The following is a 16,069-nucleotide window of genomic DNA, read 5'->3' as shown; positions in this document are numbered from 1 at the left end:
AGTTTCAAACAAAAAGCCATTCGAAAACATGCACCATAAACTGCTTGGGCCCAAAATTTGAAGCTTTTCCAAAATGTATTTCCAGAGATATAGCCATATTAGTGTTTTTCGTCTTATTTTTACCCTATTTTTTCCTATTAAATTTTTGGTTTTATACAAAATCATATACTGAACATCAAATTCGAAGTCCCGGCTCATTCTCGCTCGAAAGATCGACAAGTCGTCAAGTCGAAGCGTAAACGCCAGCTCATTTACGCTTGCGCGTTTTACGCTGCGAGTGAAAATGTGCTTTCTGGCTTCTAATATTAGATCGACAAAGTGCAATATCGATACATTTTTTTTTCAAGTTAATCATAGACTAATATTCATGACTGAGTACCCTTTATTTTTTTCTAATAATGTAATTCCAACAAGTATTTCTTAATTAAATATAATTATCTTGCGACCCAGAATGTACACAGCAAAAAATCCGATGGTAAAATCGCATGCAAAAGCATGCACATCACCTTCGTCAAATAAACACTTAATATTACACGCTGCATGTACAATTTTTGCAAACACAAAAAACAGTTGCAACTGACGGGATTCAAACCCACCACCAACAGTAAAGACTGGCGCCTTAGCCCACTCGGCCATCAGACCGATGTTAAGCTGAAAGGATAAACGCATATATGAGCTTGACATTTTGGTCAAGTAGGTTTCCCATACTGATGGGCTACATATTTCAGGGTGTAAAATTACATAAAATTGCATAAAATAATGCAATATTTATTTTACACCCAGGGCTTTTACACGCAGATGGATAACTACTTTTTTAGCTGTGTACCTCTGAAATTAAAAAAAAAATGGCATTCGTGGTTTAGTCTAAAACGATTCAAAGCTTTAGGTCAAATGCTCACTGGGTGAGCATGAGCATGAGCATGAGCATGAGAGACCACCCATGGTTGTCCTTCTCCGTTGCTGAACAGGACCGTAATATCCCATCAGCACAACTGGTCACACGCTCCAACGATCAAATGATGTTTCCCTTATCAACAGCATGCATGAATGCGCTGAAAAGATAAAACATCACGATCATCAAAACTAGAGCCGGTGCGAATAGGAAACAGTCGTTGGCCACCAACGGCGCCCGCCATGTCAGTTTGTAGATCTCGAGGGGATGGGACGGGAATGTTAGTTAGCACAGGCTGCTACCAAGGGTGGGTTCTATACGATATCCACACCCCCGCGTGTGCCGGAAAACTACGTCTACTTGGGATTTTGTTAGTGGGAAAGGGTAATGGCCAGGATTCATCATAGAAGATGATGATGTGGCCCAATAATCAATGAATTTTGTTGAATAGGGTGATGTATTATGTATTCTCAAGGCAATCAATCGGATGATGCGGATGAGACCATTCCCGGTTATTTGGTGTTAAATTTAGCATAAATGATTCAATCTTAGACAGCCGGCTGTGGAAAGATAGGATCAAAATAATTTGTGATTAAAAGGTGAAATATTTAACTCAGCGTAACATATTTACGTAGAGTTGACCTGAAACTATTTATACTTTTAAATTATTATAAGATGAGCGACTAATTAATGACTGATGAGTTATGATGTTATCTGAAGGGTTTGAACAATCGCGTTGAAACAATATTTGTCGCCGTGATTCGCGGAAAACGAATGGTCGAATTGAATGATAATTTATATTTTGCTAACGCAATTTAAAAAGAATCTTCCCGTGAAACAATTGCAAATCATAGAAAAAAGAAATCCGACTGTGATGTGTATCAAATACAAGACTAACGAGAAAAACACACCGACGACGATGGACGAAAACGGAACGCGAAAAAAAAATGCGTCCCGACGGACAGGCACCGCGAAACGAACTGGCTCAGCTCTGCTGTCATCGTGACAACCAGAGCTAGCCGCACCTTCACACACACACACGCACGAACTCACCCGAAATACACACCGACGACGATCGACGAAAACGGAACGCGAATCAAAATGCGTCCCGACGGACAGGCACCGCGAAACGAACTGGCTCAGCTCTGCTGTCATCGTGACAACTAGAGCTAGCCGCACCTTCACACACACACACGCACGAACTCACCCGAAATACACACCGACGACGATCGACGAAAACGGAACGCGAATCAAAATGCGTCCCGACGGACAGGCACCGCGAAACGAACTGGCTCAGCTCTGCTGTCATCGTGACAACTAGAGCTAGCCGCACCTTCACACACACACACGCACGAACTCACCCGAAATACACACCGACGACGATCGACGAAAACGGAACGCGAAAAAGAAAAAATGCGTCCCGACGGACAGGCACCGCGAAACGAACTGGCTCAGCTCTGCTGTCATCGTGACAACTAGAGCTAGCCGCACCTTCACACACACACACACACACGCACGAACTCACCCGAAATACACACCGACGACGATCGACGAAAACGGAACGCGAATCAAAATGCGTCCCGACGGACAGGCACCGCGAAACGAACTCTTTAGGTCAAATGCTCACTGGGTGGTATCATTATCTTTCTGAAAAATTAATTGCACCAATATATTTTTCGGAGTTTCATCATTTTGTAAGAAAGGCTCTATTTCACCTCTGGTGATATTAAATCGGGTTTTTGTAATGTTTCTTCATTAAGATTAGCTGATTATTAAAATATTTGCTTCCATTTCTATTGAAATGTAAATAGTTCCGTGGTAATCAGCTATCAGATTGACTGTTCTTAGTAAAAAAATCATAAACAAATGAACCTCGTAGCCACAATCACGCAGTTCAAGCTACGTGAGTAAAATCTCCACGTAACACGCGTGATCAATATCATACGCGCAATCACCGCTGATCCACGTGATTGCACTATATATTCCAAGCCATCAGCGAGCAAAATCAGTCGCAGCAGATGACCTCAATTTCAGGTCCAACTAAAGCAACGCCAACGGGGTTAACGACGACGATTGATTGTTTCGCTATCGCGGCAAATCGAGCGGAAAGTGCAGCTGGCGATGATCCGGGTATTCCGCGGCGTCGTCGCCGTCGTCGCCGGACAACGGTCAACGGTTGAGTTCAACCCGAGAGAGTTCGAGACTGCAATCTTCTTTATTAATCGTTAGACATTACTATGATGCACGGTTTAGGCGCGTTATCAGACGTTTATAGTTGCGGTTAGATTACGACAAACTAGGGGAACAGCATCTAATTCCAGCGTGCCTCTAATGTTGGCAGGTCAGAACTTTGACATTCAATTAAAGCTAATTAAAAGCGTTTTCGACTGAAATCGAGTGATAAATAGCTCATTAAGAAGTGAGCAAGGAAGTTTCTATCAAAAGTTTTGCAAAATTAGTTATTTAAATAGTGAAAATCAGCAAATTAGATGGAGTTAGGAGCGTGTGTTTAACCTGCCAAACATACGAGAATTTCCCCTATACGGGATGTTGAGAGGTTGGCCTGGGCTGGCCAGATGCATCGATCTGCACGTAGGTTGGATCAGGATTGTGAAATTCAAGGCAGGGTTGAACTGTAATCATGAAGAGAAGTCACAGTTCTCTGGTCATAAGGTATTGTGCAGCATATGGTTGAGATGGGATCAATGGTTGGGGACGATTTGGATGCGAAAAGTTTTTTTTTTCTTGTTTGTTGAACCTAAAGTGGAGTGGTTGCAAAATCGAAGGATAAAGAATAAAACTTTGGAAATCATCGCTCCCAGTTGGATAAATCTTAAGAGCTTTCGGTAGTTTAAAGTTTGTAAATTGGAACAGTTTTTGGTTCGTTATTGAAGTCTGATTTTTATGTGAAGTTGGATAAAATTGTAATTCGAATGGCAGAACAAACTTTGCATCAAAATTCGTATCAAAATTTCTGTATGTTTTTGGATTATTTTTATTAGTTTGGAAACCTGTTAAATAATTCTTACATTAAATTGTATACAATGTACAAAAATCCTGTAAGAACTGTAGTCATGACTGAAACGCAAATTTGGTGTTACCAGAATTCTGAGATATATTTTTTTGGAATAATATTATCGGATTTCGGTAGTTCTATCGAACTAAAAGTACCATGCTTCTCCATCGAAATGAGTTACCTGTACATTTTGCTGGAGACGCATGGTGCTTTATGTTCAATTAATGTTCCGAATTCCCATCATTTTTTTTTTTCAATCATGTCTCAGAATCCTATAAATGGATATTTACAATTTCTGGATATATTACTTAATATATCCTGAAAAATCATATAAAAATATTTTCAGCTGTGAGCTCTTTAGTTCCGAGACCTTCAAATCAGCTAACAAAGTTTTTATTTTAACTGTAAATGTAAGCCCCACCAATCACCTTTCTTTTGAAACGTGACAAGCTAAAATTAATTCAGCCGTTCCGGAAATACGATTTTTTTTAAATATGATTTACCTTATTTCTGATAGGACTACCCTAATATCCAATTAAAAAAATATGGGTGTAATCATTTTGGCCAAGGAACTCCCATACCAAATTTTAGACAAAACGGAGCACTTTTGATATTTAGATCCTGCTGGTTTGACGAGGAATCGCTGTATTTAGATTAAAATAAGGACATAAAAGTGTAATTAAGGCTGGTACAAATTTTATTTAAAGTTTTTGTCTCCCCCCCTTCAAAGTTGGCCCGAAAAATCAGGGGGCAAAAAAAAACTTTTTTCAAAAAACTTCAAAATTTCAATGGAAATTGAACTGCAATCAGCTGAAATCAATTTAAAATGCATTCCCCTGCGTTTAGAATCATTTTCAGCATGTTTGAGTTGATTTAAAAATCTATCGAATTTTTGAAAATTTTCGATGTTTATTATCGCAAAATGTTTTTTTTCGCTAATTTTTTTTTGTCAGATCTTACATATTTTGAAAACTAATGATTGCAAAACAACTGAACTAGTGTAAAATGCATTTTAAAACACTTTTTTCCATGCAAATGTTGAAACTATGGCTTGTTCATTCAATATTTATATCTTTTTATTTTTTGATGAATCGTTGATCATTTGTTAAGAATCGGCCAATGCATTAAAAAATAAACAGAATTATATTTTTTTCTGAAAACTCTTTAATTTGGAGTCCAAGGAGCTTTTCATGTTTGCAATAAATAAAACCTAACAAAAATAAATGAAAATTACTCTTTCAAAAGTTAAAATGTTCAAAAAAATGGAAAACAAATTTCACAGAAAAAAAAACATTTAAAAACATATATCCTAAATTACCATCCTTTAAATTTATACAAAGAATTCATGTTTTCAAGAATGCAGAAACTCATAGAATATATTTTTATTGACCAATTATTTTCCAAAGAACTGATCAATATGAAAAGAATGCAGAATCCCATAGAAACTATTATGTGAAAAACAATTTGTTGTCAAAAAAAATGTTTAAATAAATTTAAAATCCATAGAATTTATTCAAATTTGTTCATTTGGTGAGAATTTGCACATTGGATGGAAATAGAACCGAATGCCAAACATATCCGAATTTCCCTTTTTTATTCTTCACAATTCGTATTCTGTCGTTTTTTTTCATTCGGCTAAACGATCTTGGGCGAAATATCCATTAGGCGTATCGACCTTAGGCGTATCGACCTTAGGCGAAATGTCCCTCACCAAACAAATTTGATCACGGCTATTAGAGGACAATGAGCTTTTTGAAGTTGACAAAGTTTGATTTACAATCGACTATAGTTAACTTGAAGATTTATAAAGTTTATTTTCATGATCGCTTCCTATAGAAAGTCCTTCCTATAGAAAGGATTTTGCATAAGTAATTTGAAAATTTTACTGTAATTAAAAATGAAAAAAGATAAAAAGTTAAGCTTAGTTTTTAGCTCCAGGGTGCTCCAAACTTCAATGTTATATATACCAAAAGATGCGCAAGGATCCGGCCTTGTTATGGAGATAAATTTGGTGAAAATGTGAATATGGTTCGATAGTGTTATCTTCAGAAAACAGAATTCCACAAACCTAATGAAATTAATCCAAAGTGAATCATATTAGATGTAACAAAGACTGTGGTTAGTCCCAGATGAAATGAATGAACGACGTCGATAAACTAGAAAAATCAAATTCACCTATGCTGTTCTTATCACAAAATTTGCGTTCAATGCGTGTTCACACCACCGGTTTCCGCAGGTTTGCGGCGTCCTTTGGCCATAGCTCGCGCGCACGTATTGTTTAAGCCAGCGTTTGTCGGATTGAAAGTTTGAGGTTTGGAGGGTTTAGCAGAGAAGAAGCCCTGGGGAGGGGAAGCCGGCAAACAAAAGGGTTCACAATTAACACAAAAAGGCACACACACACAAAAGGAGCATTTCACCACCCATTGCTTGTAGTTTTTTGTTTAAGGGGCTACGAGCAAATGCACAGCTCGAGCTGGCTTCGGCGCCGTTTAAGCTTGTTTTTGGTTTTAGTGACATCGGCTCGCAAGCGTGAGGAGTGCCGCCGTACAATGGCACCGGAAGTGGCGGCCACCACCGGCCTCCGCTGGGATCCGTTACGGCGGCGGTTACGGTTACGCCGCGGCGGTGGCACGACAAACGTTTGCAATACGTACGTAGTGGTCAGGACGGACGCGCCGGACTTGGTGCGGATGCGGTGCTGCTGGTCGATGCTGGGCAGGACGCTGCCGGTGGCGGCGGTGCTGGTGGTGCTGACCAGGGTGCCTCCGGTGGTGTGAGCTGTTGTGAGGGGTGAGAAGAGATAAAATATGTTATGAGTTCGGTTCAACACATTTAAAAAACCCATAAATCAATCATAAAGAAGACAACACAGAGTACTCTGTGAAGACACCATGCTATACTCCGTTTTTGACCTTTTATTAAAATGAATATTTTTTTTGAGTGTTTTTATTTTCAATCACAGTAGGCGTTTGAGGGATCAAAACATAGCCCTGGTAAAAATATCATCAAAATCGGAGCTGACTTGGCGATTTTGTCGGAAGAAAATACGATTTTTAATATTTTCGGCAAAAAACAACTAATTTTATCTAAACAAAAAAATTGTAGAATACAAAATACTCGTCAATCTGTACCTGTTTTTAATTCGATTTCCCAAATTCAGTTTTTTTTTTATTTTTTGTTTTTTTCAGATGTGTCTAAAACACATCGTGGTTCAGTGAAGCTACCTGAAGCTATACCGATGGTTAATGTATCCATATAGACCCCCGTCGATCAGGTAGATCATTAGGTCATAACTCCTGGGAGTTCCTGGAGGACCCATAACAATCCAACATGGCAAGAGGTATCCATAGTGGTTCACTGAAGCTACTTGAAGCTACACCGATGGTTAATACACCCATATAGACCCTCGTTGATCAGGTAGATCATCAGGCCATAACTCCCGGGAGTTCCTAGAGGACCCATAACCATCCAACGTATCCCAGAATATCCATCGTGGTTCACTGAAGCTACCGGAAGCTATACCGATGGTTAATATACCCATATAGACCCGCGTTGATCAGGTAGATCATCAGGTCATAACTCCTGGGAGTTCTTGGAGGACCCATAACAATCCAACGTAACCAAGAATATCCATCGTGGTTCACTGAAGCTACCGGAAGCTATACCGATGGTTAATACACCCATATAGACCCCCGTTGATCAGGTAGATCATCAGGTCATAACTCCCGGGAGTTCCTAGAGGACCCATAACCATCCAACGTATCCCAGAATATCCATCGTGGTTCACTGAAGCTACCGGAAGCTATACCGATGGTTAATATACCCATATAGACCCCCATTGATCAGGTAGATCAGCAGGTCATAACTACCGGGAGTTCCAGGAGGACCCATAACAATCCAACATGGCGAAGGGTATCCATCGTGGTTCACTGAAGCTACCTGAAGCTATACCGATGGTTAATACACCCATATAGACCCCCGTTGATCAGGTAGATCAGCAGGTCATAACTACCGGGAGTTCCTGGAGGACCCATAACAATCCAACATGGCGAAGGGTATCCATCGTGGTTCACTGAAGCTACCTGAAGCTACACCGATGGTTAATACACCCATATAGACCCCCGTTGATCAGGTAGATCAGCAGGTCATAACTACCGGGAGTTCCTGGAGGACCCATAACAATCCAACATGGCGAAGCGTATCCATCGTGGTTCACTGAAGCTACCGGAAGCTATACCGATGGTTAATACACCCATATAGACCCTCGTTGATCAGGTAGATCATCAGGTCATAACTCCCGGGAGTTTCTGGAGGACCCATAACCATCCAACGTATCCCAGAATATCCATCGTGGTTCACTGAAGCTACCGGAAGCTATACCGATGGTTAATACACCCATATAGACCCCCGTTGATCAGGTAGATCATCAGGTCATAACTCCCGGGAGTTCCTAGAGGACCCATAACCATCCAACGTATCCCAGAATATCCATCGTGGTTCACTGAAGCTACCGGAAGCTATACCGATGGTTAATATACCCATATAGACCCCCATTGATCAGGTAGATCAGCAGGTCATAACTACCGGGAGTTCCAGGAGGACCCATAACAATCCAACATGGCGAAGGGTATCCATCGTGGTTCACTGAAGCTACCTGAAGCTATACCGATGGTTAATACACCCATATAGACCCCCGTTGATCAGGTAGATCAGCAGGTCATAACTACCGGGAGTTCCTGGAGGACCCATAACAATCCAACATGGCGAAGGGTATCCATCGTGGTTCACTGAAGCTACCTGAAGCTACACCGATGGTTAATACACCCATATAGACCCCCGTTGATCAGGTAGATCAGCAGGTCATAACTACCGGGAGTTCCTGGAGGACCCATAACAATCCAACATGGCGAAGCGTATCCATCGTGGTTCACTGAAGCTACCGGAAGCTATACCGATGGTTAATACACCCATATAGACCCTCGTTGATCAGGTAGATCATCAGGTCATAACTCCCGGGAGTTCCTGGAGGACCCATAACCATCCAACGTATCCCAGAATATCCATCGTGGTTCACTGAAGCTACCGGAAGCTATACCGATGGTTAGTTCACCCATATAGACCCTCGTTGATCAGGTAGATCATCAGGTCATAACTCCCGGGGGTTCCTAGAGGACCCATAACCATCCAACGTACCCCAGAATACCCATCGTGGTTCACTGAAGCTACCGGAAGCTATATTGATGGTTAATACACCCATATAGACCCCCGTTGATGAGGTAGACCCCTAGGGCATGACTTCCGGGAGTTCATGGATACCCAGATTTGTGGATGGCCCCTTATCCGTGTTTTGTGGATGACCCCTTATAGAAATGTTTCATTTATATGTAAATAAAGTACATTTAAAATGAAAACCCCATTTTACGCCAAAACCCCGAAATAACGCTCCCCCGATTTGCGCAAATTAGAGCGTTATTAGGGGGGAGCGTTATTTCGGGGTTTGAGCGCAATTCGGGGGGCGCAAAACGGGGGAGGCGCAATCGGGGGGAGCGTATTTAGGGGATTTAGTGTATATGCAAGTCTACTGTTAACAGTTTTGATTATAAGTCGGGACTCCGGCAAGGTAGGTAGTGATAAGAATAGTTTAGTACCGAGCAAACAACTGGAAAAAAATCTTTCAATATTTAAACTTGAACACAATAAATAACTATGAAAATTTTCATTTTTTTACAAAGCAATTCCAGCCAAAACCAGTAATTTTTCAGGTACATTTTTACTCGACCCTTTCCGAATTCAATGAAATTTGTTAGACATGTTATCCTACACTTATATAAGCCATTTTAATGTATATGGATCCAGTTGCATTTGAAAATGACTTTTTTAAATAATTATGTTTTTGTAGGTAATTAAAATATTGCTCTATCGCGAAGCCGTTGCATCGTATCAAAAAGTGGTCAAAGACAAACTTGTAGGAAATTGGACGAGCTTTTTGAAAAAAATACACTGACAGAAAAAAACACACCACTTCCATGTGATTTTTGATTTCCAAGTTTAAAAGTAAAATTTGAAAGTCGTTGCAACGATTTTTTTGTTCAACTTTTTGTCAAAGTAGCCTAAGAAAAAGCAGGAACTTATGATTTCTAAAAAAAAAAAACATTGAACAATTCATATTAAAAGTCTAATCCGGTTTTGGAAATAAAAAATATGGAAAAAATAGCGGGTTTGGCTATTTTTTCTTAGTTTTTGGGAATTGAAATATAACAGACATAATTTTTCAGTCTCGTAAATATTTTGAGTGGAAGCTCGTCCAATTTTCTATTTTTTAAATCAAATTAGGCCTTTTATAAATTTTCAACCACCACAGACTCGAATTTGACGAAAATCCTAAAAAAAATCATTGATTACCGTCATCAGGGGTGACATTGGGTCTAGGGGGTGAAATTGGGTCATACAAAAATGATGAAATTTGTATGACCCAATGTCACTCTGGTGACGGTACTTATTGATTTTTTGGAGGACTAACGATCGCTATCAAGTTTACATGAGGGCAATATTATTGATTGTTTTAATGCACAATTTTTGCAGAAAAGCCATAGTTTAATGTTGCAAGACCAGGAATACAAATGTTGCTACATTTAATTTCTGTGGGTCTACCAAATCTGAACTCAAAAAATGAAAGTTTGAACCAAACCCACCTTTACTCGATCTCGTCGACGACCGTTCACTCCGATGCGATCGACTCGTCGCCACACTTCTCTGCTCATCACTTCGCCGCCCCTCGGAGGTCACACTCTTGGCCGAACTCACTCTCTGCTGCGTTGTCGTCGAGCTCGTGTCCTTTTCACCCCCGTTGTGATACCGGGTGCGTCGGGGTCTCCGAGGTGGTTCCACACTAACGACGTTGGGTAAATCCTCCGAGGAGCTAGCGTTCGACGCGTACAGACGTTCCTTGCTGGCCATGCGGGTCAGTCGGCGGGAGTCGGACACGGCCGAGCTCAGCAACTTGCGACGGGTGGTGCTGCTGCTGATGCTACCGTTGCGGGACTCGGACGACTGCGTTGGCTGTTGGTGGTGGTTGGCGGATCGTTGGGACGTGGTTCGCGTTGGCGATGGTCGCGGGAGGCTCTCGTTGGAGGAGGCGGATGAAACTGTTGGTGATATTGGATGTAATGAAAATTTTAGTAAGGAGAAAATAATGACTACCTCTCGTTGACGATCGCTGCTGCAGATGGTGACGCTTCAGACTGTCGTCAAAGTTCTTGGACACCTGGACGCCACACGATCGCATCAGCTTGTTGGTTGTGGAGCATTCGCGAATCGTTCCCAGCGTGACACCACTTCCGGTGGTTCTGTAGTTCGTTGACGTTTTATCGTTGAGGATGCTTTCGTTGCTTTCAGCATTCGACATGTTGTTGACAACCTGTTCAAAGAGGGGAAAGTCAATGAAGATCACCTTGTAGACAGATTGAGTCGTTACTCACATTCAGAATCTCATCAGCTGCGCGCGTTAGCTCCTCAAGGATCTCCTCGTCCCGCTTGAGGTCCTGCTTCCGGTCGTACGGCTTGGGTTCGGATTTGCCAGATTTGACTAGATTTTCGTAGTGTGGCTGTTGATCGAGCGAGGACATCGTGGAAGTGCTCGTCGCCAGCGACGTCGTCGCAGCGGATGAGCTGCTGGCCGTTTTGAGGATCGCATCGCTGCTGTGCCGCAGCAGGTCCGGCTTGTCGTTGGTCAGCTGCCAGGTGGAGGTCGGCGGCTTCACCGAACTGCTGGTCGAGTTGTTCGTCGAGGAAGATCCGGACGTGGACAGTGGGTGCATGTTGATCGAGTTGCGCTTGATGAAGGACGACGTGAGCGTCGTCGAGCGGACAAACGCCGTGTTTGTGGGAGTTCTGGCAGCTTCTGGCTGCGTCTTTCTCTGGTTCTGGTTCGATGCGACACCGAAGAACGACAGTTCATGCTCGCGGAGTTGTCGTGCGCCGGACGACAGCCGAAGTGAGGCCCGTTCTTCGTTTCGTGCTGTGCCGTTCGTTGAGGTCGAGGTGGTTTGTTCGCTGTTCGGCTTGCCGGCAGCAGCAGAGTTCGGGATGTATCGTTTAAAGTGCGGGGAAAGCAGTTGCTGCTGCTGCTGGGGTTGAGGCTGAACTGGGGTAGGTTCGATAGTTTTCACTGAAAGAGGAATCAGATTAGTTTTCGGAAATTTAAAAGAAAGCTGAGCTTTCCTCACTACCTGGGCTAGGCGTTGAAAGTTTCTTCGTTGGCGATGGACTTCTCAGGGCAATGGACATTACGTTGCTGTTCTTCTGCTTCTCGCTGCTGCTCGTCGTGATGGTCGTGTGCGTTGTTCCGTTGGTCGCTGGCTTCAGTATTTCAAATTCTGAAGAGATTTAATTAATTAATCAATATTGAATTCAAAGCAGTTAGCTAAACCACACACAACGCTCATTATGTACACGTCGGATGAACTATCAAAAATAAGGTAAAACAGTGCACTTAAAAAACCCCTTACCTGACGTCGAGTTGACGGTGATCTTCACGTCCTGATCGCGGTACTTTTGAATGTTTCGCTTCGCCTTGAGTCGGCTCCAGCTTCCGGACAGTTCGCTGCCACCGGCCTTTTCCTCACTGCCGCTGTGGCCCAAATTCCCCAAGTACAGCTTGACCTCTTCGTCGGCTTTTGCGCTGTCGTCACTGTCGTACTGATCGGCGGCGTCGTACAGCCGCTTCAGCTGGGTCAACTGATGGCTCAACGCGCTCGAAGTGGTCAGTTTCTTCATCCGCGGAGCCGCCACCGGCTTCGATACGCTCGAGACCATACTGACGGAGGAAAACTCATCCGTACTGGACCGACGGATGCTGTTCTTGCTGATGTAGGCCTCAAAGTCCGACAGGCGGGACTCGTTGGTGTAACTACGGCGTATGCCGGTCGACGGAGCGACTCCGGGTTCGTCCAGATCTCCGTCCAGCGAAGCGGCGTACTTGGCGACCCTCAGTTTGGGCGTCGCGTCCTTCTGAATGCTACTGGCCGAGCTGGACTTGGCGATCGTGCTCGAGATCAGCTGAAACGCCGATCGCTGATCATCGCCACTTTCCAGCGAGTCACGGCGAGCCTGTTCCAGCTTTTTCATCGCTTCGTCAAACTGGTTCGCCGAACGCATCGTGCGCATGATCAACGAGGTCGACTTCAACGGGTTCGCGGGTTGTTCAACGGGATCTTTCGTCATATCGATCATGATTTTCGTAGTGGATTTTGGGATCGAGTCTGACGGTTCTAGATTTCGTTGCAACGAAAGGGGGAAGATAGAAAGGTGCAAGAGAGAAAAATGGTAGATTTAGACCAGCGCGCGAGTATGACTTTATTACAGAGTTAGTTTACTGGTTTGGTCCAATCAAAAGGGATGCGGGTTAAATTCAAGGTTAGTCGGAATGCGTGCAGCGATAGTTCATCCTTGGAAGATGTCAAGCAAACTACAAATACAACAATCAAAACTTCACTTACCGTCAGGTTTCCACGCAGGTTGCGTCAGGTTGATCTTCGTCGAGAATGCCGTTCCGTTCTCCTTCTCGTCCGCGGTGCCGGCCTTCTCGTCCGAGTCACCGTTCCAGTAGTTCAGCTCCGTCGACACCGGTCTCAACTTGACGCCCCACAAACTTTCACTGCTGTCCAGGTTCTCGCCGAGCACGTACGGCTTCGGCTTGACGGGTTTGTTCTTCAGGATGCCTCGCAGCGATATCTCGTCTGCCGAGTGGCCATCACTTTCGTCCGATGCCACCGGGACAGTCTTGCGTGGAGCCGGTTCCGGACGGCTGTTGTTCACCGTGGTGGTCACCGTCGGGGGTGCCGTGTACACCGGGTTCTCCTTCAGATCAGCTTCAACGACACCCTTCTCCAGATCGCCAAAGTGCGTCACGGGGACGCCCGAGTTGATCGCCTGCAGGTACGATGACCCTATAGAACCTCCGGATGATCTGCGCCTTCTTCGGAAGTTGTTCGTTGGTGGCGGTTTCTCGTCAGTCTCCACAATGTTCACCCTCCCAGAATCCGCCGTAAAGTGCACCTCCGTCTTACAAAACTCGACCTTCTTCTTGTTCTTGTTCAGATCATCGATGAACGTATGCGTAAACCCATTCACACTGACCGAAGTCTTCTTCTCGAACATGGTCTTCAAGCTATCGCGCACGTAACTTGTTTCATCCACAGCGATCGAGTGGCGTTTGATCTCCTCGTCCCGGTAGCTCGACTTTACACTCTCCTGAGCTTCATTCGTAATCTTGATGACCATCGCTGGATTCGCCGACTTTTCCTTCTGATCTCCCAAGGTCACAATCGTCCCCCTAGGAGCTCCCGAACCGTCGTTCCCACCACTAGACCAGCTAGAGCTGAGATCCGTCGACCGGCCAATTCCACTGTCCGTCGACGAGTCCATCTTGGCCATGAACCCAGCCGGTTGGTGCATCCGCTCAAACCCGTACGACTTCCGCCGCGAGTGCCAATCATCCGAATTACTATCAGTCGACCCCTTCCTGTTCGACTCCAAACTGTTACTCTTGTACGAATCCGAACTACTGCTCGTCTGCAGCTGACCCATCCGCGTCTCCACCTCCGTAATCGTCACCGATCCATCGTCATCGCCCGGACTCATATCGTCCCGGTACAGCGACTCATTGCTCAACCGTCTCAGCTTCCCCCGGATCTCCTTCAGCGACTCGGCCGTCAAAAAGCTCGAAGCGGACGGGGGCTTCCCCGCCGTGTTGGCGGCCGTAGGTCGCGGAGATTCCGACGGGGGCACCGGCGACTCGGCCACGCTCTTCAGGATGTTGTCCAGCGCGACAAAGTCTATGTGGTTGTTGCGCATGGCGGTGTTGAGCCGGCGGCCGTTCTCCAGCTCCTGGCGGATCTTCCACACGCTGACCGAGTTCTCGGGCAGGTCGGCCGGGCGGGTGCTGGTTCTGGGGAAATGAATTTGGGATTAATGTTAAGAATACGGTAATCTTTTTTTTTTATAAGGTGCCAATGTAAATAATTGTAAAACTTGCTTGCTAATTTTGTGTAAACAGCGATAAAAACACAAACAAAAATAAAAATCTTAAGAAATTTGGTAGAAAATCTTTAACTGATTCTATAATATCAATTCATTTTAATCATTTCTCCAAAAAAAACTTTAAGAATTTTTGAAACGTTAATTGAAATTTATGATTTTAAAAATATCTAATTTGTTTATTTTTTTTACATAAATCGCTAATGTCCAAAGAAACTTTTTTGCATCGAAGGTTCTTCCATAGATTACATCGTACAAATTTTATAGCTGCTCATACCCATGAAATCAGTTAAATCAATAAAAAAATTGAGGACTTTTTGATTGACTTGGTGTTATCAGTAAAGTTTTAGGTTTTGATAAGTCAGAAAGAAAATTTACACTGTAAAAAAACAGCAAAATTGAAAAAAAAACAATACAAAGCAAAATAAACTTACTAGTTCAAAAATAATAAAAATTTGATAAAAATCTGGATTTTTAAGAGTGTTTTTTAAAGTTTACGGAAAAGGTCAGTTTCATACAGTCCAAGTCGATCAGTTAACCTTTAACAAGATAGATTTTCTAGATCAGCGATTCTCAACGGGGGTACCGGGCCTACTTGATTTACACGGCAGGGGGTACCAGGCTAGAAGAAGGTTATGAATTGCTGTTCTAGATAATTTCACAGCTATATTTTACAAAAGAATCAAAAATGAAAAAAAACCGATTTGCGAAACCGTTGAAAGTATTAAAAAAATATACTTAAATGTTAAGCAACCCCATTTTCATTGAAACTTTTAACTTTTTTGGAAAAAAAATATTTTTTTGCCAGTTAAGGTGTAGGGGTCTCTGTCTTAATTTCTTATGGAAAAAATCACGATGTATGAGGACAAACATCGCTTGAGGATTTCGCCGTTAGGTGGCACAGAATTCGACAAAATTTGTTTTTGAGATTCTTGTCGAAAATTCAATTCCCTATAACTTTGTCCAAGGGTGCAACAAAATCATAGTTGATCCTGATTTTTTTGAGTTTTTATACTCACTCGCTCCATCCAAATAACTGATTTTCACTAATAAAACAACTTTTTACCTTTTGATGGAAACTTGCTTGCTAACTTCATATTGAAATACTTATCATTCGATTTCAG

The 16,069-nt window shown here is 43.1% G+C and overlaps 1 protein-coding gene across 5 annotated transcripts in view; it reads right to left on the bottom strand.

Annotated features, from left to right (window-relative positions):
- Nucleotides 1–16,069, bottom strand: part of LOC120421993 (serine-rich adhesin for platelets) — a 121,285-nt gene that overhangs the window by 4,011 nt on the left and 101,205 nt on the right. For 2 of the 5 annotated variants that reach the window (XR_005606060.2, XR_005606061.2), the window contains exons 6-13: nucleotides 13,406–14,856; nucleotides 12,416–13,177; nucleotides 12,137–12,283; nucleotides 11,387–12,075; nucleotides 11,109–11,325; nucleotides 10,601–11,053; nucleotides 6,563–6,686; nucleotides 6,084–6,247 (exon numbers count right to left, since the gene is read on the bottom strand). Coding sequence is in view for 1 of the 5 variants with exons in the window: in XM_039585305.2 (XP_039441239.1) it covers nucleotides 6,563–6,686; nucleotides 10,601–11,053; nucleotides 11,109–11,325; nucleotides 11,387–12,075; nucleotides 12,137–12,283; nucleotides 12,416–13,177; nucleotides 13,406–14,856 (3,843 nt within the window). In the remaining 4 variants the exon portion in view is untranslated. The remainder of the gene's footprint in view (nucleotides 1–6,083; nucleotides 6,248–6,562; nucleotides 6,687–10,600; nucleotides 11,054–11,108; nucleotides 11,326–11,386; nucleotides 12,076–12,136; nucleotides 12,284–12,415; nucleotides 13,178–13,405; nucleotides 14,857–16,069) is intronic. The other 3 variants (XR_005606062.2, XR_005606063.2, XM_039585305.2) reach the window with 3 other exon arrangements.

This window comes from Culex pipiens, chromosome 2, assembly GCF_016801865.2.
Source record: "Culex pipiens pallens isolate TS chromosome 2, TS_CPP_V2, whole genome shotgun sequence".
Classification (NCBI taxonomy): Eukaryota; Metazoa; Arthropoda; class Insecta; order Diptera; family Culicidae; genus Culex; species Culex pipiens.
Note: the sequence above shows the minus strand (reverse complement) of the source record. Positions and strands in the feature narration are given on the sequence as shown.